We start from the raw sequence: 27,196 nt of genomic DNA on the forward strand, positions 1-27,196 counted from the left end.
ATGAGCACACACATGCACATGCATGCAAATATGTACACATGTACATGCACATGCAAACGTGTGAGCATACAAGTCGCATATGCAAACACATGTACACACGTGCAAACACATGCACACACGTGTAAATATGCACACAGCTGTGCATACATGCAAACATGCACGCATACAGGTACACACATGCAAACATGCACACGTGTGCAAACACACACACGCAAACATATGCACACATACGTATGTACAAATATGTACACAGGTGCATTTACATGCAAATGTGAGCACACACATGCAAACACGCGTGCAAACATTTGCACACATGCAAATCCATGCGTGCAAAAGCTTGCACACACATGCAAACCCATGCACACACGCGTGCACTTGCATGCGCATGTGCACACACCTCCCCCACGTGTGCACACGCACGCAGATACGTGCAAATACTCACACACGTGTGCAAACACGCGTGCAAACGTGCACACCCCCGTGCACGCCCCCGCCCCCATGCACGCCCCCCTGGTGCACTTCCTCTCCTTGGCCGCCAGGGGGCGCCAAGCACGCCCCGCCCCTTCCCCATGGCCACGCCCCCACGCTGACCCCACCTCCTATTCCCGTCTTGGCCACGCCCCCCGTGTGCACGCAGCCGCCTCCTCCTCCCCGCCCGCAGGGGGCGCTGTGGCGCTGTGCCTGGAGGGGGAGGCGCTCTAGGTGGCGGCACCGCCTCCCTCTCTATGGTGCTTTCGGGCCGCGCTTCCGGTCGCGCCTGCGCAGTCGGCGCCCCCGCGACCTGCCCGACGCCGGTGCGCCAGGTGGAGGGGCCCGGGGGGGGCGGAACGGGGGGGGGGGGCACCGGGAGGGGGAGGGGGGGGGGGAGAGGGGAGGGGGGGGGGAGAGGGGCGGGGGGGGGGCCCTCACGGGGCTGGGGGGGCTCCCGGAGAGGTTTGGGGGGAGTTTGGGGCCGAGCCCCTGCGGTTTGGGGTCACCTCTCCCTCACGCTGCGTTTTGGGGTGAAAACCGGCAATTTAGAGTCACCTCCCCCTCACACTGCGTTTTGGGGTGAAAACCGGCCATTTAGGGTCAGCTCGCCTTCAAACTGCGATTTGTGGTGCACCCCCTTCGCTATAGGGTGACCTCCCCCTCACACCGCATTTTGGGGTGAATCCCTGCATTTTAGGGTATTGTTCCCCACCAGCTACATTTTGGGGCGAATCCATGCGTTTTGGGGTTTCCTCTCCCTCCCCCTGCATTTTGAGGCGACCTCCACCAAATGTATTTTGGGGTGACCCCCCCCTTGCTTTGCGTTTTGGGGTGGCCTCAAACTGCATTTGGGGTGAGCCTCTGAGTTTTGGGGTGCCCCCCCTTCACTCAGTATTTTGGGGTGCCCCCCCACGCTACATTTTGGGTGACCCCCCCTTTTACACAGCATTTTGGGGCCCCCATTATCACTATATTTTGGGGTGACCCCCCCTTCAAGCTGCATTTTGGGGTGCCCCCCCTTCACGCTGCATTTAGGGTGACCCCCACACTCACTACATTTTGTGGTCCCCCCCCCCCACTACATTTTGGGGTGACCCCCCCTTTGGGGTTTCACCCCTCCTACCCCATTCTGCCCCCCCCAAATCCCTTTCCAGGCCCAGATCGTGCCCCCCCCCGCCCTCCCTGTGCCCCCCCCGTGCCCCCTTTGTCCCCCCCCACCCCCCCGGTGCCAGCCACGTGTCCCACCCCCCCTCTGTGCCCCCCCCCTTGTCCCCTTTGTCCCCCCCCCAGGACCCCCCTGTGCTCCGGAGCCGCTCCCCCCCCGCCCCCCGCCATGCTCTGCACCAAGGTGGTCGCCGCGCCCGCGCTGGTGAGTGGGGTCGTGGGGGGGGGGGACACACACATTGGGGGGGGGGGGGCTTTTTTTGGGGGCGGGGGGCCATTTGGGGACACTTTTTGCCTTTTTAGGGCCACCCCCGAAGTCTACAGGAGGCACTCAGCTTGGGGGGGGGGGGGTTAAAGGTGGTGTTGTGCCCCCGACCCCAAGCAGGTTTTGGGGTGGGGGACACGGGGGGGGACACACACCCCTGGGGGGGGCTCTGTGTGTGTCCCCCCCCCAAAATGTGGCCGTGCCTTGCAGGTGAGGAGGGTCCCGCGGGTGCTGTGCCAGCCCCTCTCCATCCCCCTGAGCACCCCCGAGCAGGTAACGGGGTGGGGGGGGACACACAATGGGGTGGGGGGGGCTCCGTGGTGACCCCAAAAACGAGCGCACGGAGGGATTTGGCCCCAAAAATGGGTGCGAGGAGCTGGGGGGGGGGAAACTGAGGCACGAGGGGGTGGTGCCGCCCACCGGCTGTGTCCCCATGACCCTGTGCCCCCCCCACCGTGTCCCTATGTCCCCGTGTCCCCCCCCCAGGCGCGGCCGGGTGCTTGTAGGGCCGTCGCCACCAGCGCCGCCCGTCGCGACATCGACACCGCCGCCAAATTCATCGGGGCCGGCGCCGCCACCGTGGGGGTGGCCGGTTCCGGGGCCGGCATCGGCACCGTCTTCGGCAGCCTCATCATCGGTTACGCCAGGTCAGGAAGGGGACATTTTTGGGGACGTTTTGGGGTTTTTATGGGGTCGGGGGGTGCTGAGCGTGGCCCCCCCCGCCCTTGTCCCCGCAGGAACCCGTCGCTGAAGCAGCAGCTCTTCTCCTACGCCATCCTGGGCTTCGCCCTCTCCGAGGCCATGGGGCTCTTCTGCCTCATGGTGGCCTTCCTCATCCTCTTCGCCATGTGACGGGGACACCGGAGGGGACACCGGGGACGATGGCTGCCGGGGGAGGATTTGGGGGGGGGGCAGGGGGCGCCCTGCCCCCCCCCGCCCCATACACACACACCCCCCCCGGGAATAAAGACGGTTTGGATAATGGGGCCAGTGTCCGCGTGCCTCCTCGGCGTCCCCGCGCGTTGTCACCTCCCCGGGGTGGCACCGGGGGGGGGACGTCGCCCACCCACCCCCCCCCGGGGACGTCGCGGCCCCGCTGCCACCTCCCTGGGGACACCTCGGGGTGGGGGGGGGACACCCGCATGGGGATGGGGACGGGGTCGTGACCCTGGGGGTGCCCCATGGGTGCCGGCACCCATTGTGTGGGGCTGGGGGCTCTGTGGGGATGTCCCTCATGTCGCGATAGCCCCCATGTCGCGATATCCCATGTCGCAAGGGTCTCCGTGGCATGATGTTCTCAATGTCATGACGTCCCCTCAGTGTCGTGACAGCCTCTGTGTTGTGATGGCCTCCGTGTCACGATGGTCTCCGTGTCACGATGGTCTCCATGTCGTGACATCCCTCGTGTCACGATGTCCCTCATGTCACGACAGCCTCCGTGCTGTGATGGTCTCCATGTCACGATGTCCCCCGTGTCACGATGTCCCCTGTGTTGCAATGGCCTCTGTGTCACGATGGTCTCCGTGTCATGATCTCCCTCGTATCGCAACAGCCTCCATGTCACAACATCCCTCATGTCTCGACAGCCTCTGGATGGCCTCTGTGTCATGACAGCCTCCACGTCGCGATGGTCTCCATGCCGTGACAGCCTCCGTTTCACAACAGCCTCCCTATCGCGACATCCCCTATATCACACCGCTCTCCCTATCGCGACATCCCCATCGCCGCCTCCCCCGAGGAGCAAAGGAGGCGTGGCCTCACGCCCCGCCCACTCCCCCATAGCCCCGCCCCCTTGGCGGCGGCGGCGGCGGCTCCTCGCGGCGAGATCCCGCGAGACTTCGCTGAGGGGCGGGGGAGAGGAGGAGGAGGGAGGGAGGGGAGGGGGCGGAGGAGGAGGGGAGGGGAGGGGCCGGGGGGGGGGCCCAAGCGCGTCCGCAGCCAGCGCAAGGCCCCGGAGGCGGCGAGCGGCGGCGCGGCCCTCCCGGAGGTAACCAGAGGGGCACCGAGCCCGGCGGGGGCGGCCCCGGGAGCAGCGGGAGGGGCGAGGGGGGGCGAAACCGGGAAAGGCGGAGAACGGAGGGGGGGGGGGGGACCCCCGCCCCCCCCCCCCCCCCAACTCTCCCCGAGTTCTCCTCAGGCAGCCGCTCCCCCTCCTCCCCCTCCCCCCTCCGTCGTTCGCCTTCGTCCCGCCTCTCCGCTGAGTGGCGGGGCCCGCCGGCCAATCGGTTCGCCGCTCGGCTCGGAGCGGCGGGCGGCTCGGCCAATAGGAAGCTGGGGAAGGGGGGGGGAGAGGGCGGGGAATGGGGGTGGGTGCCGCCCCTCTTGGGGGGCGGGGCCGTGGGGAGGGGAGGGGCTGCGAGGGGCCCGGGCGGTGCCTGAGGGGGGGAGGCCCCATGGGGGGGGGGGGATTTGGGGTACGGGGGGGGCTTTGTGGGGGCGTCCTGGGAATTTGGGGGACGAGGGGGTGGGATGGGGGAAAATGAGGGGTAAAGGGGGGTTTTTAGGGGTGGGGGGGGCTTTAGGGAGGGTATGGGGGCTTTAGGGGCCTGGGGGGGGGATTTAGGGGTATGGGGGGGGCTTTAGGGGCCTGGGGGGGGCTTTAGGGGTATGGGGGGGCAGTGGGGGGGCTGCCAGGAGGAGGCCCCAGGGGGCGTCCTGAGAATTTGGGGCCTTGGCGGGGGTCTGATATGGGGAAACTGAGCCCTAGGGGGGTATTTAGGGTATCTGGGGGGGGTTATGAGGTACGGGGGGGGGTTTGGGGGGGCTGTGAGGAGGAGGAGGAGGCCTTGGGGGGGGTCCTGGGAAAATTCAGGGGGCTTTTTGGGGCTGGGCTGGGGAAACAGGGAGCTAAAGGGGGTGTTTAGGGGGTGGGGGAGGTTAGGGGCGCTGGGGGGCTTTGGGGGGGGGGTAGGGCCTTGCGGGGTGTCCTGGGAATAGGGGGGGGCTTCAGGGTTTGGGGGGGCTTCAGGGTTTGGGGGGGTCCTCAGGGGTTGCTGAAGGGCAGGAGGTGAGGGGTTGGGGTGTTAAGGAGGTGGGGGTCTCTGTGTGTGGAGCTGGGGGGGCTTTGAGGGGAGGGGGTCTGGCAGGTAGGGCCCTGGAGACGTTTTGGGGGTTTTTAAGGGAATGTGGGGTTGGGAGGCTCCTTGGAGAGTTTGGGGGGGGCCTTTGGGTGTGGGGACCCTCAGGTTCTGGGACGTGGGGACCCCAAGGGTCAGTGGAGTCATGGGAGGGGTCCCTTGGGGACCCCCCCTGGTGCTGGGGGACCCCTGCCTTGCGCCCCCATCCCGAGTGGGGGGGGCCTGAGCTCAACTCGGGGCTCCCTGGGGGGCGCTGGGCTGGGTCTGGGGGTGTCCAAAAGCCGTGGGGGTGACCTGGGGGGCGTTGGGGTACGGCTGCGGGGTGCTGGGGACCCTCAGCCCACCCCACACCCTCCTGGGGGGGGGCTCAGGGAGCCCCAGGGCGCGGAGGAAGATGCACGAGCAGCAGAAAGGAGAAAGCCCAGGCCTGGCACGGCGCTGGGGGGGGCTCCCCGGGGGGGTGCTTTTTGGGGAGTTCCGAGTTTGGGGAGGGTGTGGACGGGGCGAGACTTCACTCAGCGGCTCCCTCCTGGCTTTGCGAGCGCGGCTCCGACCTGTTTCATGAGCCCAAAACCGTCCGTGTGGCTTCCCCAAGCTTCAACAGGGAAAATAATAATAATTAAAAAAAATAATAATAATAAAAAAAAAGATCTCAGCTCGCCCGGATGCGGGGTGAAACATTTTGGGGCACCGAAACCTCGCTCTGCGCAGCTCCTCCCGCCCGGCCCGGCCCTCGCCGTTATCTTTTCCCGGGGAACTTCTCGCTCTTTTCCCTGCTCAGGCCCCTTCGAGGGACGTTTTCGGCGCGGGAGCCTTGGCGGGGCAGCGGTGCCCGGTTTCTTTTGCCCCCCCCCGCCACGGTAGGGAGGTCGTGCAGCGGCGAGGAGCCGAGGGGATCGTCTGGTTTTTTGGCGATCCCCTTGCAAAATAGTTTGGCTCCGGGATGCGGTCGGTCCCGGAGGGGAATCCGGCGGCGGCTCCGAAGCGCGGGCTTTGCCCGAGGTTTTTTTGGATGGTTTTTTTTTTTTTTTCTTGGGGGGGAAGGAATAACCCCGCGTGGGAGGTGGGTTGGAGCAGGCGGGTTTTGGGGAGGCGAGGAGGGTTCAAAACAGCCCCGCTCCTCGTTCCTTGAAGGTGTTTATCTTCCGTCACCCGAGCGGGGCAATTAGCGGTGCCAACCTTAATTGCTTTGCGGGCTCGTTTGCCTTCGGAGCTGCAAACAAACCAACCGAAAAGCGGCGGAGGCGCGAGGTTGGCGGCGACTTTTGACTCCTGCTCCTAGCCCCGAGCTGGAAATTGGGGAGAAAGAGGCTGTTTTGGGACCCGACGGACCTCGCCTCCTTGAGAACTTTTATAACGCCGCCGTGAATTTCCTTAATTGGGTGCCAGTCCTTGGGTTATGCCTAATTGCGGCACGCTAAACGCTTCCTCTGCCTCTTGGCGCTTGCCTGTCAACTACCCGTAAAAAAAAAAAAAAAGATCCCGTCCACCTTACTTAGCGCTCGGCCCGACTCCACGCCCAGTTATTTTAATCTTTCCGCGTAAATCAATCCCTCCAGCTGCTGAACTCTTGTTTTCCTGAATGCCTTCCAATTTGCCAATATCCTGCTACCGAAGAGCTCGACGCTTCGTACCGGGGGCTCGGGGCGCTGCCTCTCCTCGGAGGATGCAGAAGGAGAAGTTTTCCGCCAACTTTGGGATCAAGTTAAACCTTCCGCTTGCTTTTTGGCCTTCCCTCTAACTTCGCTTTCCCCTGCCGAAGGGTATTTCTGACATCTTCGCTGCTTCTCGCTCGCGTTTTTACCTCCTCGAGGTCCCTTCTTGTCCGGTCTTCTCCAGTCTTTCACGCCGTACGCGTGTAGTGCTGTGATTTTTTTTATCCCTGCGTGATTTATGGAGCTGTCAGGTGAAAGCAAACTTCGTGCTGAGCCCCGCCGGGTCTCACTTTTGGTCGCTCAGCCCGTCGTGGTGTGTCACAGGCACCGTTGCCGTCCTTAAGCAGGGGCAGTTCGTGGTCCAGGCGAGCTGGGAAGCGCGTGGCACAAATCCTGCAGCGGCGGTGATCCCACAGACACGTGGTGTAGGAGCTGGCAAAAATAAAAGGACTTCAGGAATCTTAACTTCTCGGTAACGTCTTCGTTCATGCCTCTTCTGAAACCTTTGGGACGTCGGTGAACGATCTCAGGACAGCTGGAAGAGGGGTTGTGGATGTGGCGTGGGGCGGGCAGGAGGTTTCCTTGGCCTGTTTTTGGAAGATGGGGAGCTCCGAGAGCAGCTGGACGCTGTGGGGATGGAAGCGAGTCCCTCTTCCAGCCTCCTTGAGCCGGCAACATCCACTAGCACCATGCCACGAGGTGCTTGGGAGCAGCAGGAGCTCTTCCAGGGCGTGCAGCAGCGGTCGGGCCAGCTGGGACCATCCTAGCCCAGCGCCTTTTGCTGCCTCTTCGTGGTGAAAACGCTTTTGAAAGGGCTGAAGTGAAACGTGCTGGGCTCCTGGCAGCCCCCGTGGGGGTTTCTGCAGCGGGTGTTAGCCCAGAGGATCTCTGGGTTGGATTTTGGGTTTGGATTCGTTTGCTGCTGTGTCACGTGGGATGCTTTATTGCGTTCTGCTTGGTTTTATTTATCCTCCTGACTGTCTTGGGCCTCTTCTCATTTATTTTTTTGGTTGACATTCTAGCACCTAGAAATGAGGCCAGATTTTCTGCTCCTCCTCCAAATGTTCGGCACCCGAACACCGCTCGCGCTTCGCGAGGGCTTTCCAGCATGGGTAGAAAATGCTTTTTGTAACAAACCTTCAGGATTAGGGACCTGTTGCTTCCCGTAACTTCTTTCTTTTTATTTTTTATTTTTTTTTCCCCACCCTGTGTTAAAATAATCCCGTTTCTTGTTTTTTTGGCTTCAAGGAACTCGTAACACAATGGGCGAACGCTGAGGAGCGGAGGCTGAGCAGAGAGACGTGAACGGGGACGGGGTTCCCCTGGGGAGCCAGCAAGCGGCAGCTCTTTGTTGGAGGTGTGTAGGAAGCTGCACCCAGGGAAGGAAACAAAAAACACGTTTGTAGCCTCTCTTCCTCTCGAGCGCAACGCTCGTCACAATGCTCACGCCTCGCACCGGGAGATTTCTCACATCTCTTTGACAAATCCCCCCGTCGTGTCCCGTCGGAAGCCTGCAGCGAGTTGCTGTCCCTTCGTCCCGCTCCTCTGCTTCTCTTCGTGGCTTTGCCCAGCCCTAAAAGGCTCGGGTTTACCCCTGCACGGCCCCAGGAGCCACAGGGGCTGGAGGTGATGATGCTGCGTGGGTCTGAGCATGCTGCAGGATGGGGTCGTGGTGTCCTGGCTGTGTCTCCAGGTGCTGTGTCCCCACAGGGCGGTGTCCCCGAGCTCTGATGTTCCTCTGGTCCCTGTTCTCCCTCTTTGGGGCTGATTCTTGCCGTGCGTTTTGCTGCGGTTGGTTTAGGACTCTGGTGTAACTGGGTCTCTGAAGTTCAGCCTCATCCTCCGAGAGGTTCCTTGCTCGCTTTGCGCCTCCTTGGCACAAAAGAAACCCTGGCAGGTTTCTTCTAACAGAAACCCACCAGGCTGTGGCCTTTTTGTAGCACGTGCTGCTTTTTAAGGCATGCTGAAGTTCAACATTTTATCAAAACGTGATGAATTCAGTGCCTCGAACAGCTCCAAGGCGGCGTGGTTTCACCAGGGCTGTGCTGGGTTTTGACGCAGGCTAAACACGTAGTGGGACGAGCTTTTGGGGTGGCTCCTCTTCCCTCTGAGCCCTCTGCACGCTTGGCCGGGGTGGTGGTGGTGGTTTTCCTGCCCCCTCTTTCCTCTTCTGTTCCCAAACACGACCAGGGGACGAGCTCAGGGATTTCTCTGCACCCACCGCAGGGATTTCCCCGTGCACTCTCTGCGGGGCTGGCATCTGAGCTCTCTTTGTGATGCGACCGAGCAAACCCTAAAGGAGAAGCTGTGTGAAGGCGTTTTTCCCCCTTTCTCCCCAAAAAGGGACTCTCCAGCTCTTTTGGTACAAAATGCTCGCATTTTAGTTCAGGTAAAGCTGCAGGGTTCACCGCTTCCCTGCCTTTTGGGGACACAGGGCCACGCTTGCAGTGCTGCTGCTGGCAGAGCTCTCACACAGCTCGCTTTTTATTTTTTCCCCCCCTTTTTTCTTTCATTTCTTGGAGATGTTTTCAGCCCTGGCTGGCAGAGCCCTTGCTCCGAATACCGTTGTTACTATTAAAAATAATATTTAAAAACAACAAAAAAAAAATAGCCTTTCATAAACTTCAGTGCATTAAGGACTTGGCTGGAGGTGGACTTGGCAGTGCTGGGGAATAAGCAATACCCAGCGGAGTGTATTTATACCTGGGGAACCAGCCGGGGCTCTCTTACACCCTTCAACCGTTTCCAAAGTGAGTAAACCTGACACAGAGCAGAGCACGGCTCTCGGTTTTTCTGCCAAATACTTCTGCTGGTGCTGAGTCTGCTGAAACGCGGGGAACAAACGCTCCGGTCGCCGAGCAGATGATGCTTGCAATTATTTCAACCAGGCAGCTTTTAAAACAGACTTCGTTTCCAGCCGTGCCACTGAGCGTGGCCCCAGCCAAAGGCGCTGGAAATCCTTTGCAGGCTTTGAAAGCGAGGTTGGGCTGCTGCTGAGTGGAAGGGGATGGCGATCGCGTTGCCAATTAATCCGCTTGGTAATGAAAGGTAAAGTTTTTCTCCCACCTCCTGCTGTTGTTGCAGCGGGATCTGAAGGTCGGCTCGGCCGTTCTTTCCCTGCTCCTTTGGGTTTTTGGCGGGGGTAAAACAGAAGCAGACGAGGAGCAGAGGGGGACGAGACCCAGAGGTGATGGCAGCCGGGCACCAGGTCTGCAGGATTTGGCTCGTGGGGACATAAAGTGAGAAAGCAGGGACTTTACTGAGCGTCCCGCAGCCTGGTGTGGATTTATTCTGTGAAAATGGGGCTGAGGAAGCTCCTGTGCGCACGGGAGGGGTTGGGGAGCCTGTGTATGGCACACCGGGGTTTGTAGAATGAGCGTGGCTCATCCTCCAGGCTCCAACACAGCCATTGCAAGGCCAACGTGATGCAGCGTGATTTTGGGTGATCCCGAGCATGCTGGTGGCATTTTCCGAGCACGTGGAGGTGAGGGGAACCTTCACCAGTGCTCTCTCTTCTTCATGTGGGTGTTTTTCATCTTTTCACCCTCCGCTGCCTTCCCTCTGCCTTTGGAGAGCTCCCTGTGACGCACGGCACAGCAGTTTGTGGGATCAGCAGTTCGGGCTCTGCATCCCTCATCCCTGTGAGGTTTCGCCTCTTGAGTCGTGCAAAATTGTGGGAAATCACTGCTTTCTTCGCCACCAAAACGCCCTCGCTCCTCGGGCAGGAGGCAGCTCCAGCGAAACAGCTCACAGCCACGGCCCAAACTCCGAGACCTGGCTCACGTTTGGAATATTTCTTGCTCCCCTCTGATTTTTGGGCTCGCGTATCAAATAATGACGCCGTAAAACGTGTGTGCCTTTGAATGCTAAAAAAAAAAAATAGAAATGCCCGCGTGCGGTATAAATAATAACAGGTGGGACAAAATATTTTTACTTTATGACCCCGGGCGCACACGAGCGCTTCGTGCCTTTCTCTCCCCTATCCCTCGGATGCTGTTCCAGTTATTTTAATTCATGGGCGAGCGTTTTGTCCATAGGTGGTCGCTTACAAAAGAGGCTCCCCTGTTCTCGGCTCCGTGCAGCCTTGACTTTGATCTCTTTAAAGCCATCCGCACGCAGTCATAGGGAGAATTTGTTCAGGTTTGACTCGGGCTCCCAAGTCCCATTTTCGACAGCTTTTCTTTCTCACTTTCGTTGAAACGCGGGCTCTTAAGCGGATAAATAATTTCAGGAAATGGGACTTCAGTTTCTAGGTCACTTAGGCATTTCCTCGATAAAACAACGTGCTCTCCAAGGCTTGTCATGGCTTTCTTGTAATTATCCCTGCTCAGTAAGAAACAGTGGCTCTCTTAGGTTTTTCTCCCGTTCTTAAACTTGAATTATTTCTCTCTCCTGCAGTAGATCTCTTGCAATATGTTGTCCCTGCTGTGAAGACGTGTGTAGCTGGAGATGTATCGCCGCTAATGAAGGAGCACGAGGCGACCCGAGATCCCGAGGCTGCCCGTGTGCTTTTTTAGAGCTCCTGCTCCCCCTGTGTGACGGTGCCACGAACCTGAGCCTGCTGGAGGCGATGCCAAAACCTTTCCCTGCCTGGTGGTCAGTTCCGAGCATCTCTCTGCAGGCTGCGAGGGTTCCCTTGGTTGCGTGAAGGGGGGAAAATTTGGATGTTGGAGACTGTGGGGAGGGTTTGCGCCGTGCCACATTGGCTCAGCTCCGGATACGAGCGTGCCCTCGCCTGTTATCACTCTGGGTTCACGCTCAGGTGGTTGTCACCTTGCTTTCTGGTACAAATGTACCTCTGGTAGGGGCTTGGAGGAGCTCCTCCTGTGCTGGAGGAGGTCATGGAGCAGCCAGTGGATGAGGAACTGGCAGCACCTGGGTGCTGCTGGGCTCTTGTAGCTCGGTCTGCCTCTTGTCTGAACTCAAACACCTTAGGGATGTTCTGCAGAGCCCTCCTTTCCTCCTTTTCTCCAGAAACTGGAAGGGGAAGCGCAGTTCTGGCGGATGAGTAATCGGGTCGTGGGGTAGAGATGATCTTTCTCCATCGTCTTGCCTGGGGAAGCTGCTGACTTGCTGGTTTACGTTGGGTTTTGCCTTGTGCTCATCAAAGGCTCCTAGACCCGCTGGCCAGATGCCTCTTTGTGTCTGAAATCTGGTACTTGGCACCTAACTAGAGAAACCTTGCTGCTGGGACAGCAAAGATGTGCCAAGCTGCGGCTGCTTTGGCAGCGCCTGGCCGGGATGAGCTGCGGTGGGCACCTGAGGAGCAGCAGCTGCTCATCCCGCAGGAATCTACCTCCAAAAAGAGGAGCAGGAGGGTGCGTGCTGGCAGCCAGGGGAAGTCTCACCCCCCTCACACCTCCAACAGCCACCCCGAGGAGCGCTCGGGAGCTCTCTGCACCCCGGGGTGCCCCAGCTTGGCGCTAGCAGGAGGGAGCCCGGAGAGGATTCGAGCTTCTGGTTCTTGGTTTTGCCTTTCAGCAGCTCTAGAATAAAACCCTGGGGTCCTTCCCTGAGTGGTGCCGGGGATGTGCAGGCTCCTCCAACACCTCACACCCGAGGCAGAGGCTGGGTCAGATCTGATCTAGAGGTCGGCCAGCACCAGGAGGCTCTTGGACACTGAGGCTCCTTTTATTTTCTCCTGCCAGACCCCAACCTGGAGGCAATATTACCGAAGGAGGCTTCTTGTTATGGTAACTGGGAACCCGTTGCTGTTTGTAAGAGTTTTAAGCAGGGCGAGCTGGGAGGACTGGTGGAAGCTGGGCTGGGAAAAAAGGCGTCGTGGCCGGCTGGAGCTCCCAGCGAGGGGGTTTGTTGATCTAACCACGGGGAAAAGCTTTTCTAGGCTCAGTTAGGTCGCTGTGGCTGATGCACTGGGTTGGGGCCCGCGTTAATCCTTTTGCTGGAGTTTGTTTTGGGTCTGACAGGACGCCGCCAGTGCCTCCTGTCCCATCGCCTGCGTGTCAGGAGGAGGACGCCTCTGGTTCGTGGCTCTTGCTTCATGTGAGGTTTGACCCCTTCCCGAAAGCACGTGGAAATACCCCTTGTTTGCAGCCGGGCTGTTAATTTGTTCCTCGTCGTGCTGATAGCTGCTCTTTAAGTCGTTTTGGGGCCAAACTTCACGGCTGGTAGGAAAGGTCGTGCTTCTGATAAGGATGCTCGCAGGAGCGGTGCGGCTCCGGGGCTGTTGCAAGGCTCCTGCAGGCAAGAAGCGAGGATTTAAGCCGTGCATCTTGGATTTTATCACCTCGACAGCCTCCCTGGTACCGGGGGGACACTCTCATGGTCAGGGGATCCTCTGCAAGCACTGCTGAGCACCCAAAAAGGCACAATCAGAAGGGTCGTGGTTGGACTTTGCTTTCACCCTGCGTGTAGGTTCACTCCTAATGCCTTCTTAAATACCGCGTGTCTGCTGGAGACCTACCTCCAGCGAGTTCCTTGCTGATGTTCCTGCAACGTTTATGCAGTTGGGTTTGCTTTATCAGGCTCAGGAAGAATCGGGGCATTATGCCTCCGAAGCAGATCTTCCAGCATCGGCTCTTGGCGCTCTTTCCCAGCTGACAGTTTTTAGCTGGTGGGTTACAGAGCAGACGTTCTCGCTCCTTCCCTCGCACCCCAAAATAACTCCGAAGTCAAAGCCGAGGGCTCGCAGCAGCCTGCAAGCTCTCAGCTTGCTGGGGGCCTCCCTGTGAAACCAAAAAGCTCTCGAAATGCCTCCGGGTGGAGAGCAGGCGGTGACAGAGAGACAAACGGAGATCTGGGCACCCAGGGGTGTGGAAGGAGCTGCTTTCCTAAATCCCTGCAGGCACCTCATTTAGTTGGAGAGTCAGCAGCCGCTCCCCAGGAGAGATTAGGGGCCAAGCTGAGTTTGGAAAGGGCCTGAGGGCAGGTTGGGCACCTAACCTGCCTCCCTCGTAGGGCTGACACTGAACGTGGAAATCTAAGAGTGAAATGCTGCTTTTTTCCCCTCTTTTTTTAAAGGAAGAGCTTGACCTCTTCACTTCATTGCACCTTACAGTGGATTGTGGTGCTGTGCATCATCCCAGCAGCGTTGGGTGTTAACCCAGGGTCGCGTGGGGAATGCCAGCACCAAACCCCAGCTGAGTGCAGTGGGAAGGATCGGACCCGCTCCGTGCGTTTTCGGGGAGCTGCTGCCTCTGTGACTCTGCTGATCCCAACCCAAGCAGAGCCCAGTGTCCCGAATATTCATTCTGATGGTCAGGAAACTCGCGGCAGAGAGCTGTTAATGACTGCACTTAGACAAATAATAAAGAGCCTTTCCTGGAACAGTCTCAAAGCAACATGTTTCCTTCCTTGCATTTTAGTGGGAAATCTCTTACTATTTTTGAAAGCCTGGGGCAGTGCCTTGCACTTCCTTCTCGTTTGGATAGCGGAGCAGAAATGGCCATCTTGCTCCGACTTTCTTTCCCTCGTCCTTATCCAAAAGCAGTTTGGGTTTTGATTGCTGTGAACCTTCCCCCCTTCCCGTTCCAGCTCCCAGCGGCAATTACGGATTCTGCGCCGAGCCCGCCTGCGATCTTGTGTATTCCTCTGTAGGAAGATGTATGCTGCAGCACAGATTCTGTGCAGCCATCTATAATAATCTAGTTTATTGTGGTTTTATCTCTTCTTCCCAGTAGCAGTGTACTGCCTGTCCTTGGGGCTTGGGCTAGTGTCTTGAGCCCCATTTGTGTTTGAATAGGCTTGTTTGTATCGTGGCTCTGGTTGTTAATGCTCTTGGCATAGCTCCCAGGTCTCAACAAAGTTACCCAAATTGATCTGGGATGGCCTTGTGACTCATTAGTCTGTGAGAATTAATCCCATGTAGCTCAGTCTCGTAAAAAAAAGTTAACTCCTAGCTCTGTTTTACCTCTCACGTTAAGCCGGCGTGCCAGAAGCAGGACGGCGAGGAGCACGGTGCCGTGATGGAGGAGAAGGCAGAAGGCAGCCTTTGCTGGCCCTCCGAGCACTGGTACCCAGGTTGTTCCTCGTGGTGATCCCAGCTGACAAAGCCTTCTGTGAGAAGCCTTTTTCCTCTTTTTTTGGTAAATGTAGGGATTATTTTAAGAGCAGCGTTTCGGATTCAGCGCTGCTGTTGCTGCTGCTGTCGGCTAAGCGCTGTCATTTTCTTACAGAAGCTGCAGCCTGCTCCGGGTCCTCCACCCTTCTTGAAAACTCTTTGCCCTATTTAACAGCCTGGGACGATGGCAAACAGGTTTTCTGTGCTGTCTGTCGGTGGAAAGACACCTTACCTTTAGCTGCACCTCTGCTCAGGCTTGTTGCTGCACGTCCGTGATGAGTTTTAGGTCTGACTGCGAAGGGTGCTTTTTGATCTGGGAGAGCCAAACAGTTAGAACCTGTGCCAGGCTGCACTGCACTGTTTGGGCACCCTCTTTTTCCTTGCAAACAGACAAATTTCGGAGCCCTGGAGCCCTGGTGAGAGCCTTCTTGGGGTGCTGAGTGCCACCGTGGTGCCAGCTCCCATAGCCAAGGCACCAGCACAGTTCCCCTGCCTGGTTTGTCTGATTTTTTCCTCGCCCCCCTCCCACCGTATCTATAACTCTGGGCAGGCTTTTCAAACAAAATTCCCTAAACTGTGCTGAAATTCCCTAAACTGCCCCTTTTCTCACTGCAGCACTTGAGCAACCATTCATTCTTTCAGAGGCTGCAAGCCTGAGGGGCACAAGAGCGCAGTGGGGGGGACCAAAACCTTTTACTGGAGGCTGCAAAATAACTGTGGGTAAACTCCTGCAAGGCTGCAACGTGGAGCAAGGGATGCTCCATGGTACCTGGGCGCACGTTCATCTGCTGGAAGCTAAGAGCCCTTTTGTTTCTGCACTGCACCTTTCCCTGACTGCCTTCTCATGACTTATGGGCAGTTCCCTAGGTGCCTCTTGATGTCCCTGCCTGCAGCAATTTTCCTCCTAAAGCATTTTCCTGCTCGTTCTTCACCTCCTAGGCAAGTACGTGGTGGCAGAGGGAGGCTTGTGGCAGCAGAGCACGCCGTTTGCTTTTGTTTTCTGTTCCACTTTCAGCCTATTTTTAGGAGGTAGCTCTGCAGCTCTTCTGGTTTTGTTGCATAGCTGGTGCAACCTCTAGCTTTAATTTTGTGGTCATATTAATGTAAAGTTTATCCGTATGATTTATGGGAATAAACCATACATGCGCTCGTGTTGGTGTACAAGGAAGCTCGTTCCTGCTGGAGCAGGGAGCTGTGCTGCGGGGCTGTGTTGGCAAACCCAAAGCAGAACAATTTTTGCAGCCACCCGAGCGTTCTCTGGGATTTGAAGTATTTCAGCTCGTCTTGCAAGACACAGATGTAAGAGTGTTGGGCGCAAGCATTCCTGCAATAACAATAGTCACATGCAAGTACAACAATAGGGCCTTATTTTTAGAGCATTTTTCGTTCTATCTCTATCCCCCAACGTTCAGCAGTAAGTGGCCGGGGCGTTTCTTCCATCTTCAGATTTAAGGACGAGTTTTGTGGTGGTTTTTTTTTTTGATGTGGGGGTTGAGGTGATCCAGAAAAGATTTCTGGGTGGTGGGAGCTGGGGGGTGCCAGTGCTGGGTGCAGGAGGTGCTGTCTGTAGGAGAAGCTGGGTGTGGGAGGGGAAATAGGACCGGCAGGATTTTGGGGGGCTGTCATCTCGCTTCGTGGTTGAGGTTGCTCGTGACTGTTGCAGACCAGAGGAGGCATGACTCAGAGCTCCAGATCTTGGCTCGCGACTGCTTTCAGACCTCAAGTATTTGTGGGTGATTCAGCTGGAACAGGTCCGTGGAAGCTTTACAAGACGCCGCGCCGCTCCTACCTGCGTCCTGACACGGGCTGGGGCCGTTGCGCTCGCCCCGAGGAACGCGGGATGTTTGTAGGGACCTGTGCTTGTGGAAGCCCGGCTGCAGGAAACAACATCAAAGGAGGCGAAGAGCCCGGATTGAGCCATTTGTGGCATCAGGCTTGTGCTGCCGACCAAAACCAGGACTTGTCCCGTGGCTGCAGGCGCAGCTCAGAAACCCTGAGCCTCTCTGGAGCTAGGTTAGTGCCCGTGGAAGGATGAAGGGCCAGGCGAATGCCCAACGTGAGCTCGAAAACCTGCATCCTGCTTTTTGCCTCTTTCCCTAAACTGCTTCCAAATGGAAGGTTTTTTGTTTTTTTTTTTTTAAAATGGCTTCCGCGAGGTGCCAACACGCGTCCTGGGGGAAATCCTTTTCAGGAAGGCTGGTCTTTCATTGCTGTTGTTGATGCATGTAGTACATCTAATCCCTTGTAAGGGACTTAAAATATTACCCCTAGGTGTCTGTCTAGACTAGGATAACGGGCTTAGTTTTTTTCTTAATGGGCTAGTTAACGTGCTTTGGGACTACTTGGGTTTATGGACTGATATACCAGGGGGAAAGCAGCATATGGGCTGACTTTAATACATGTAGGAAGATTTAAACTTTAAAAAAAAAAGTGGAAATTTTCATTACTGAGGTAAGCAAAACTAGCTTCTCCCCCAGACCAGTGTCCCAGTCGAGTTCCTCGTGAACAGGGGACCCGGTGGGCAGTTCAGGCGTTGAGTTGAGCAGGAAGGAGAGGTTCCAGCAAGTACCAAGAGCTCGCTTAGGTGTGTAAAATGCGTGTTTTAAAATACTCAGCCTCATCCTTTCTGTGTATGAACACAGGCATCGTTTTTAACCTCTTTGGAACTTCCCACCTTGATTGTGGCTCGTTGCTGAATTCAAAAATCCCACCTTTTGTTAGCGCTTACTGGGATTTACGAGTAAATATATAGTAAATGTAGAGTAAATATATACATAGTAAATGTAGTAATCTCCATTTACTGATGCTCTTAGCAAGGGAAATGGTATGGGGCTGGGACGATGGCATGTGGATGTTGGTGGGCAGCAGGGGTGATGGAGAAATTCGGTGGGAAAAGGCTGAATTTTCCTATTTTCAGGAAAAATTTACACGCAAGAGCAGGAGGGCTTCCCATCCCAGCGCCTCCTCTCGTTGTTCGGCAGAGCCACAGGGAAGGGGAAGAGCAAAGCAACCTCGAAAACAGCCGTTTGGAAAGCCCGTGGAGCTTTCCATCCCCAGAATGATGGGGATCATGGTCATGTGTCTCCGAAATCCAACATGCTTTGGCAGCACAGAATTGGCAAAGGTTTCTCCATCCGCAGCTCCTGGTGCTGAGGGCAAAACTCTTCACTCCCACCCGTCTGCCTTCCCTTCGCAGGGGTTTGCCTAGAGCAGGGATCCTCACGGCTAGCCTGGGTTACAGCTGAGCCTGCCCACAGCAGGCATTGGAACCAGGTTAATTAAAACACAGCTTTAAATACTTCTCATCTGCAGTACGTGTTCTGAAACACTGAGACCTTTTGCTGCTGGGTTTAAGCTTTAAGAGGACAAAACGCTTCGAAAGTGGTAAGTAGCTTCCTCTTCAGTGCAGCTAAATCAAAGCCTGTAGGGTTCCTAAAGGCCATTATAGGGGTGAGTTGCTGTCTTTGTCTTAGCTTTGAGCCTTCTCGTGCCCGGGTTGAGCCCGTGATAGATTTGTCACTGAGGGAGCCTCAACGGTTCTGAGGGGATTTTGTACGGTTTTGAGTTCTGTAGGTGCTAATTTGATATTTTGATTTGTTTGAGGGTTTTCTTTTTTAATTCTCTCGTCTCTTCGCGAGGGAATTCTCCCGGCAAGTTTCAGGTGGGTCTGCTGACGGAATTATTTATTAGGCAATCTGCAGCAGGCTTGGCGTGCTGCACGCAGAAGTGATGTGGTGGCTGCATCGCCGCGTTCACACTCTTGACTCAGATTTTCCAAAACCTCAAAATCAAGTAGATCGTCTCCTATTCTTTCGTCATCAGACCAATTATCATCTCCAAAACAATGTCTCCTAGTTCTTCAGAACTTAATGGAAGCCCTCTGCTATCAGTAAGGCCTCAGGCTGTCCAAAATGTTCTCGTGTTAGTGGACATTTAAAGCACACTGCAGCACAGCGCGTACAAAATCCTTAGCTTTATTATGCATCATCTGTGACTTGATTGCTTTTGCTTTTACAAATGCATGCAATCCCTCCCAGCGAAGGATCCGAAGTAACAAAAGGCTCTGTGGGTGATTTCCTTGTGGAACCACGGCTTTAAACATCTCCATGCCCTGCAAACACAGTTCGTGCAGCAGTTGAGTAAATGGAGCCTGCGTGGCCAAGTGTTTAACCTCCCGAGGCTTCGTTTTCTCAGGCCGTGGAGCACTTGGAAGCGGGGTGCCCAAGATCATCACAAAGCAGTGGCAGAGCTGGGAATAGGACAAGGGCCGTGCCTCACTTCATGCAGAAGAGCCCCTCGTCTCTCGGGCACTATCGCAGCACGCACCTCCTGTGTCACCTTGATGTCAGCCCTGGCGTGCCCCGAGCCACTTCACGTAATACTCCTCATTTATCTCCCTGCCAGAAGGAGGAAGAGGCGATGTCCCTGATGAACAGAGAACAAGATTAACTTCAGGAAAAAGTCGTCATTGCTCTGTCAGTGCTGACACCCCTGGATAAGCGGCGCTGGAGAAGTGGTGGAGTTGTGGCTGTTCTGGCTGCGCTTGGCCCCTTTGCAAACATCCTCTACAGTTGCTCTGGCGAGGAATTACAAGTTGGTGAGGGATTACAAGTTGCAACTGCAGGTGGGAATGAGGTCTGCTGTAGGGCAGGTGCAGCCCTGGAAGCTAAGCTCGTGTTTGTTCTGTTTTTCTGCCTGCTGTGCGTGCTGCAGAGGAGTTGCTCCCCTTGAGAGCGCTGCTCTGTACCAGCTACTCTTCAGAAAATTTGTGCTCTTAAACACCCTGTGCAAAATCCGAGGGGTGCTCGATTACCAGCACGACACACACTTGAGACTGCTGTGAAGTGTGGCTTTGGGTTTACTTCTTCCTTGCAGACAGCCTGGAGGTTATTTGCATGCAAATATAGCGTGAGTTAGTGATGCCAGAGAGAGAAAAACAGGGAGAGAAAAACACATACGGGCTCGTGGAGCGCAGTCGCCTTTGCTAGAAAGTGTCTTTTTAGTCTTCCATGAGACGGCAGCTGCTTGTCAGGTCTGTGCTGACAGAACTTTGAAGCACGCTTCAGTAATCTGTCTGCATTTCTTTGCTTCCCCTTGCTGTTTCCAACATGCTAAAAATCATCAAAACAGTGAAATACTGTCCCGCGGCTGCAGGAAGAGGGATGAGAATGTGTTCCCAGTATCCAATCATCTGCTTATTCTGCCTGTTCTTAAGAAAAGAATTTATTGAAGCAATTTATTCTGACTAAATGTGATATAAATCTGAGCACATGTATGTACATACCAGTCATATTCCGTAGTGAACGAGCAGCTAAATCTTTCTGTAAAGAATGAGTGAATCCTCTTGACACTTTGCAAGATCAAGTAAACTGAGGGTTTTGCAGCGTGTTAGTCCCCAATTTTTTTTAATAGAGCTGCTTGTTATGCTATCAGAAGGAGCTGGCAGGCAGCCTGAAACGCCGCTGGGTTTTTGTTTTGTTTTCCTGCCTCTGTTTCGCTTCGGGTTATCAAAACCCCGAGAAGTGACAGCTGATCCATTTCTTTAACTTCTCAAACAGCTTTTATCTGCATCAGAAGCACGAACTTCGGGGTCTGCCTACCTCGTGTTTTTCTTACTGGGGAAGGCAGCAAGCTGCTTAAGTGACAGTGGTAAGGACGGATCCCTGACCTGTGTTAATTAAAGCAGCACAGCATCAGCTGCCCTGCGAAATACAGCAGTCTCCCTCTGCGATAATTATGCTACGTGTTGAACAATAAGCTTTGTTTGTTGATGAAACAAATCCATCCCCAACCTCATCCCACATGCCGGAGCTTAAACATTCGAGGGTAATTTAAAATCTTCCAGCACCAGGCTGCCTCTGACAGCAAGGGGCATTGCAACTCTCCTTCAAAGCTCGGTGACTTCGCTGCTTCCTCTGTGCCACAGCTCTTGCCTTGGAGCATCGTCATCACTGACGGTTGCTGACTGCGGTGTGGACTGGCAGAGGAATTGAGGTTTGAGGTTTTTTGGGGGGAGCAGGCTCTAAGCATGACGGCACAGCCTCGTCTTGCAGACCTCCTCGCTGGCGTACCTGGCCACAAGGACTCCAGGAGGAGCTTCCAGGCTCTCGTGTTGCCAGCTCTCAGGATGCTCCCTGCTATTTACACCCCCAGAGTGCTGCTCAAACACGGACCTGGGAGCCCCCACGAGTGCAAACTTGTGCCCCTCGCTTTGGAGGCAGGAAGCCTGCACGTGTCATTGACTAAATGCAGACTAAGAAGGCTGGAAGCGATGCCTCTTCTCCCTCCAGCGTGATGGACAACGCTGCCTGCAGCTCCTGGGAGCCTTGGCTGTGCCGAGTGCTGTGGGACACATCCTTGTCCCTTACGGGCGAGGAAGACAGGCACAAAGGAAGATTGGCTGTTGGGAGGGGAAAAACAAGCCCCAAAACTGCCCAAAAGAGCAGTTGTTGGACCTTCAGTCGGTCTGTATCCCTGTACAGGAGTCCTACCACCTGCCGTGCTACACAGACAGTAAAATAACTAGTAGTTTTCTAACTGATGTGTCCTTCATGTCTGATCTGATTTCTGTTATTTTCTTACAGAAAAAGTGTTAATTGGGTTACCTTCTGCTAGGACTCTGTAGTAAAGGCTCGAGCCCTGTCTCTTGACTCCAGCTTGCAGCTTTCTGCACCACTAACTGAAGGTCTAGACACGATTCTTCTGGACCTCAAGTGCTGGTGATAAAATCTGTTTCGAGAGTTTTCTGCTTTCATTCTTTGCAGCATCAGGGAGTTGATCTGAGCAGTGGTTCAGTGGTACAGGAACACTTAACCTCCTCGTCTCTCCTTGGTAGAGGCTGCTTTTGCATGTAGAACATCCTCAACTCCCTGAGCTTCTCTGTGCCTTCGGAGCAGGCGGTGGCAGCTGCTGGGTTACCTCCGGTAGGATGCAGTAGGTGCAACAAAGCAATTCCACTTGGAAGAGATGCAGTCAGTTGTGGAAGGATGCAGGTGAGGTCCCTGCTTGTTTAGCAGCAGAAGCAACAGTTTAGCACGCCCACTACTCAAGTTCCCAGTGAGAAGCTTGGGGGAAGTTCAGGATGGTGCCAACTCCTCTTTTTTCACGAGTTCTCATTGAGACCCATATCACTGGGTCACCTCAAGGCTGGCCTTCGTCAGGATTTAATCTTCTAGCACAGGGCTGGTGGCACCCTCGAGTTCTGCCAGCCCCATCCCAGTCCTGGGGGTTTTCCTGGGGGGCTGCTGGGCTGTTCCTGGCCGTGTTCATTGCCTGTATTGTGAAGTTTGCCCTGTGCTAGGGAGGTTTTGGCCGCTCGCCCATTACATTTGTGAGAGGGCTATTTATCCTTTGTGAGCCCGTGTTTGCATAGGCCCTGGCGTTTTGCTTAATAAATCCAAACACGGCCTGGTGTCGTGGACGTCTCTCCCTTTTGGGGGAGAAGGGCTGGCAGCTCCTTGCTGCTAGCTTTTGGTTGTTGCTGGGTTGTGCCATGGCCGAACCAGGGCTCGGGGTGGGGAATTCCACCTCGTGTCGCCACCCACTTCAGCTGTAAGCATCGAAAAATAGCCTTTTTATTATGAAGCAAGACGTATATGTGTGTCTTTTTTACGAAAAGCAAAAGGGGGCTGTTCTCTGCAGCCCGTGCGCTCGCCCTGTGCCGTGAAGTCGCGTTCTTCGGACACTTTCTCATATAGCTCCTAAAAATAACAAGTCTCCCCACCCTCCCGCCGCCGCTCGGCGCGTGCGTGCGTGTGTGCATTCATGGTTAGAAATGCAAAAGGCTGGCTAAAAGAGCCTGTGTCTCCGTGAATGCCTTCTGGCCGCGGTCTGGTTTCGTTTCTGCTCTTGGCTGTAGCAGGCTGACATGCCTGGCTGGAGCCAAGCACTGAACTCGGAGGAGGAGATGCTGGAAGCGACGCGAGCAGCCAGAACGTGCTCGTGCAGTAAACCCCCCGAAGAGATAGCATTTGGTTTATTATGGCTTTTTAAAATCCTGCTGTAAAAATATCAGTGGGTGGAGGGAACCATTATTTCTTGAATTTGAGGTGGTGGGGGTTACTTTATTTACTCTTATTTTTTTTTTTTTTTATTAATAAGAATAGCTTCACTTGTAGCATAATAGGACTGAGTGTTTTGTTATCCTTGGCTATAATCTGTGATAAACTACCCCTGCCACCAGCCTTGTAGTTTACCCACTAGGGAGCCAGATTATTGCCTTGTAAAACGGAGCACCACTCCTATAATCCCTTAATTAATTAAATGACAAATTTTAGCTCTCTCCCATTGAAAATATAACTTGTACGTAGAGAGGACTTGGATTTATTTGCTCGCTTCTTGCTTGTGCGTTTTTCTTTCTTTTTTTTTTTTTTTTTTCCTTCTGGAGATTGTCACCGTCTCTGCTCGTGTGTCCGTGCTTCCTACCCTCAATCCAAGGGGAGGGTGAAGCAGCAGCCTTGACACCCTCCACCTGTGGCTATCGGGATGTTTTGTGCATTTTTGCTGGGCTTGGGCACCAATTTGTGAGAGACGAGCGTTGTCCCCGTCCTGCAGGGGATGAAATATATAGAAATACATGGACTGGGTGAAGAACTCGAGAGCAGCTCTGTGGAGAAGGACTTGGGGGTCCTGCTGGACAAAAAACTGGACATGAGCCAGCAGGTTGGCCTGGAAGGCATTAAAAAATGGGTGGCCAGCAGAGAGAGGGAGGTGATCGTCCCTTCTGCTCTGCTCTTGTGAGACCCCACCTGGAGCACTGCGTGCAGGCCTGGGGCCCCCAGCACGTGAGGGATGTGGAGCTCTTGGAGCGGGTCCAGAGGAGAGCCACAAAGATGATCAGAGGGCTGGGGCACTTCTCCTATGAGGAAATGTTGGGGGAATTGGGCTCGTTTAGCTTGGAGAAGGTTCTGGGGAGACCTCATTGTGACCTGAAGGGAGCATCATTGCGGCCTACTTGAAGGGAGCGTACACACAGGAGGGGGAACACCTGTTTATATGAGTTAATAGCGATAGGACAAGGGGGAATGGTTTTAAACTAAGACAGGAGATTTAGTTTAGATATTAGGGGGAATTTTTTCCTTCAGAGGGTGGTGAGGCACTGGAATGGGTTGCCCAGGGAGGTTGTGGATGCCCCATCCCTGGAGACGTTCAACAGGCTGGATGCGGCTCTGGGCAACCTGCTCTAGTGGTTGGCAACCCTGTCTGGAGCAGCAGGGTTGAAAATATGATCTTTAAGGTCCTTTTCAACCCAGGCCTTTCTGTGATTCTACAAAACTGAGACGTGGAGAGCAGAAAGTGGCTGGGCCCTCCAGAGAGCTGCTGGTGGGGCCTTGGAGGGAGCCCAGGCATGGACAAGTGCTCGTGTCCTGGCCGGTGGCCCGCGCTGTCGCACTGTCACGGTTCCCAATGAGCCCTTCCAGCCACGCTGCCTCTTCCACTTTGTACGTGAAAAATCAGCCAGGCCCTCCGAAACCTTACTTAAACTCGGGTTGGATTAATTTCTCTTCCCTGATGGCGATCTAGGGCACAAGGAGATCCTCCTTCCCTGTGATTAATGACGGTCCTGCAGAGGGCTGCTTCTGCTCTTGAGATTTTTAATATTATATTTTTTTTTTTTAGCTTATTTAACAATTTCCTCTTCTCTCCTTTCTCCCCAGCTTAGCTGAGCTGCATGAAATATGGGAGACGACAGGCCGTTTGTGTGCAATGCCCCCGGCTGCGGACAGGTACGTTTACAGTATACTTTATTGTGAATGTGTCGTTGTGAATCAAAGTGGCTGTTTTATCACTGAGGCAAAGAGTTTAAAGCCGGTGTTTTACGTGATCACTGGAGGTAATCAGATCAGAGGATTTGCAGTGTGTAAATCCAGGTTATGAGCAAGTGCAGGCACTCCAAAGTAATGAAAGCTGCCTGGCTCTGCAGCGTGTTGTTATTCTGTCGGTGTTTTCCCTGAGACCCACACAGCCCAGAGGAAACATGCTGATCTCCCGTTAATGTTTTCTGATAACGTTGCTCATCTTCTTTCAAGGCTGTTTAACCAAAGGACAGGCATTCGCTCTCTGTCAGGATGAGTTAGCTGCTGTGGCATATTCTGTAAAGCAGCTGAGAATGTGACAGTTGATGGTTCGTGTTATGCGAACCCCAAACTGCCATGGACTATTTTGGGCTTGCCAAAAAAGAAAAAAGACCCATTGTGAATTTTTTTCTTCCACGGCCAACTTGCTGGGGTTGGCTACGGCCTTGCAAAACTTTTGCTGGCTTTCTTAGGGCAAACGATTATCCTTGAATGAGTCACATCCCCTTTGCAGCAAAAGGACCCTTCTTGTCGGCGTGCCTGCTGGGGAAGGCACCTTTGTGTTGAATTTTGATGAAATTAGTGCTTTCCCAAAGCCCAGTTTGGGGTCTCTCGGTGGCGTAGCATCTTGGTACCTTTCCCACCATAGTAACGGGAGGGACAGGGGGATTGTGCAACCGCTGTTGGGGCCGTTTTAATGGGATTTATTAGGAACCGGAGCTTCTGTGGAAATACAGAACTGTATGGAGTCCAAGGAAAATCGGGTTTGTCTGTTCCAAAGCATTTGAACCTCTTAGGGTGGAGGGAGAGGGGAACTGTGAGTTTTAATTAGATAGTAAGTGGTCTACAAGCACTTCGTTTTCCTGTCTGCAACCACTGGATGCCAGGTTGCCAAATTGTTGTGGCTGTGACGCATTTGGGAGGTCTGACCGATCCCAGGGTGGTACTCCTGTCCCCCACGCGATTCTTTGGGGTATTTAATCCTTTAGTGCCTCTTGTGGGTCTCTTAGTTGGAATTAAAGATAATTCTGCATCCGCGGGGCATGTCTTTGGAGACTGTATGTGAATACTGTGAAGCATTTATTTTTATAACGCAGAAATGGGTCAAAAACCTCATCTGCAAACTCTTGGGGACTGGGGATATTAAAAAAAATACACAGTTACGACTCCTTAGCATTTTGGTCATTCTGGCACTAGTCTCATCTGAAGCATTTTCTATCCATTGCAGGTGATCTTCCTTTTTTTTTTTTTTTTCATAAGCTGCTTTTTATCTTGAACTTCTTTGCCTGTGAAATTGTGCAAGTCATTTATAAAATGTATTAGCTGTATTTGAGCACTTAATGATGTGAGCACTTCAATCATACAACCTTAAAATCGGATTCAAACAAGCAATTAAGGCAAACAACAATGTATTTAAATTTAATCTCCCACAATCTCCCACAAATGACATATAAAGGTGGTTGCTTCCTCCTTTCGCTGTTCCAGACTGCTGCTTATGGGTAATTCTGACAATTCTTCATGTTAATATTGAAATGTTAGAATCCGGGTAATTCATACCGGTATGATTCATTGTGATCTAACCTGACCTCGTGCACAGTTTCCTAGAACGTCCTTCAATACCTGTTCAAACCAGAGCATGTATTAAATAATGATGATCCAAGCTTGATTTAAAATATTTCCAGTGATGGAAAATTCACCACAGCCCTCGGTTAAGTTGTTCTAATAGTTAATTGCTCTCTCTGGTAAGGAAAAATTATGCCTTATTTCCAGTCTGAACCTGTTCAGCTGCAGCTTCCAGGCTGTGGATCTTATTAATTTTTGTTTCTTAGACAGAAAATTCTTTCTATCAAATGTCTGATGTCTGTAGGTGTTTACTGACAGGTCAAGTCACCCCTTAACGGTCCTTTGGGCTAACTAAATACATAGAGCCCCAAACCTCTCCCTGCAAGTCCTAGTATCTTGCGTGCATGTTTTTTTTTTTGTCCTTTTATTCTCCGCATCAGCTTCATGTTGAAGCTTTTTAGAGCCTTTACAAATTCTGCTCGCCACTAAAACGCGGCAGTACCAGCTGGAAGGATGGTGGAAGGATCAGCCTAAATCAGTGTTCAGTGGACAAGTGGAGTAAAATTGGATCCTTGAGAAGAGCCAGACAGGGAAGTGCAGTTGGCTGCTTCAGATCTGGATTTATTTTTAATATTCGATGTTGGGGGGATGATGGCTGCCAGCAGCTGTCTGCAGGGCTTGAGCTCTCGAGCACGTGCTGCATTGTTTCCCCAGCAGCTTGTGGTGCCTTTTGGCACTAAAACCTGACCCTCGGCAAGCCGCCGTGGATCATCCCATCAAAAATGGCTTATTCGTGTGGGCTGATGTTAAAGTGAAGCCTTAATAAGGGTCAGAGGTGGCTGCACCTCTCTCAGTTCGTTCCCTTGTTTCCTAAAGATTGAAACGCTTGTCTTCAAACACAGGTGTCAGGGGTAGTGAAATCTGTGGGATCCCAACCTTCCTACTGGTGCTGAATGCCTCTGGCACCCGTGAGAGTCGGCAGGATGCAGAGTTTTGAGCTTTTTGGAAGGTAACTTGATTTTCACCCCAGCACACAAACGGTGTGTTATCACTGAAAGCACAGGAGGACGTTTCCCAGCCCAAAAACGAGCCAGGCTGCGGCTGGCACTGGAGGAGACTTCCTTGCAGGTTTTTTTCTGATCCTTGAAGACCTCTGCGTGCATCTTGTGTAGGAAGAAAGCTGTTGG

At 54.2% G+C, this 27,196-nt stretch overlaps 2 protein-coding genes across 6 annotated transcripts in view; both read left to right on the top strand.

Moving 5' to 3' along the window:
• Nucleotides 1-741: 741 nt before the first annotated feature.
• On the top strand, nucleotides 742-2,806 carry ATP5MC2 (ATP synthase membrane subunit c locus 2). The gene is made up of 5 exons (XM_084303556.1): nucleotides 742-803; nucleotides 1,762-1,840; nucleotides 2,111-2,173; nucleotides 2,387-2,547; nucleotides 2,638-2,806. The coding sequence occupies exons 2-5, from the start codon at nucleotides 1,805-1,807 to the stop codon at nucleotides 2,750-2,752; spliced, it is 375 nt and encodes a 124-aa protein (XP_084159682.1). The 5' UTR covers nucleotides 742-803; nucleotides 1,762-1,804; the 3' UTR covers nucleotides 2,753-2,806.
• A 1,000-nt stretch (nucleotides 2,807-3,806) lies between these two features.
• The window catches only part of LOC311220111 (cyclic AMP-dependent transcription factor ATF-7), a 66,108-nt gene continuing 42,718 nt past the window's right edge, over nucleotides 3,807-27,196 (top strand). For 2 of the 5 annotated variants that reach the window (XM_084303532.1, XM_084303536.1), the window contains exons 1-2: nucleotides 3,807-3,887; nucleotides 24,309-24,377. In XM_084303532.1, the coding sequence (XP_084159658.1) occupies nucleotides 24,330-24,377 (48 nt within the window). In that variant the 5' untranslated portion in view covers nucleotides 3,807-3,887; nucleotides 24,309-24,329. Of the gene's footprint in view, nucleotides 3,888-6,634; nucleotides 6,741-11,179; nucleotides 11,229-23,979; nucleotides 24,093-24,308; nucleotides 24,378-27,196 lie in introns of those variants that run through there. The other 3 variants (XM_084303533.1, XM_084303534.1, XM_084303535.1) reach the window with 3 other exon arrangements.

This window comes from Netta rufina, assembly GCF_964035555.1.
Source record: "Netta rufina genome assembly, chromosome: 30".
NCBI lineage: Eukaryota > Metazoa > Chordata > Aves > Anseriformes > Anatidae > Netta > Netta rufina.

Excerpts from the sequence above, each read along its gene's own strand:
- ATP5MC2 (XM_084303556.1), top strand. The coding sequence starts at position 1,805 with ATGCTCTGCACCAAGGTGGTCGCCGCGCCCGCGCTG. Across the intron at positions 1,841-2,110 it reads TGGTCGCCGCGCCCGCGCTG|GTGAGGAGGGTCCCGCGGGT; the intron begins GTGAGTGGGGTC and ends CGTGCCTTGCAG. Across the intron at positions 2,548-2,637 it reads CTCATCATCGGTTACGCCAG|GAACCCGTCGCTGAAGCAGC; the intron begins GTCAGGAAGGGG and ends TTGTCCCCGCAG.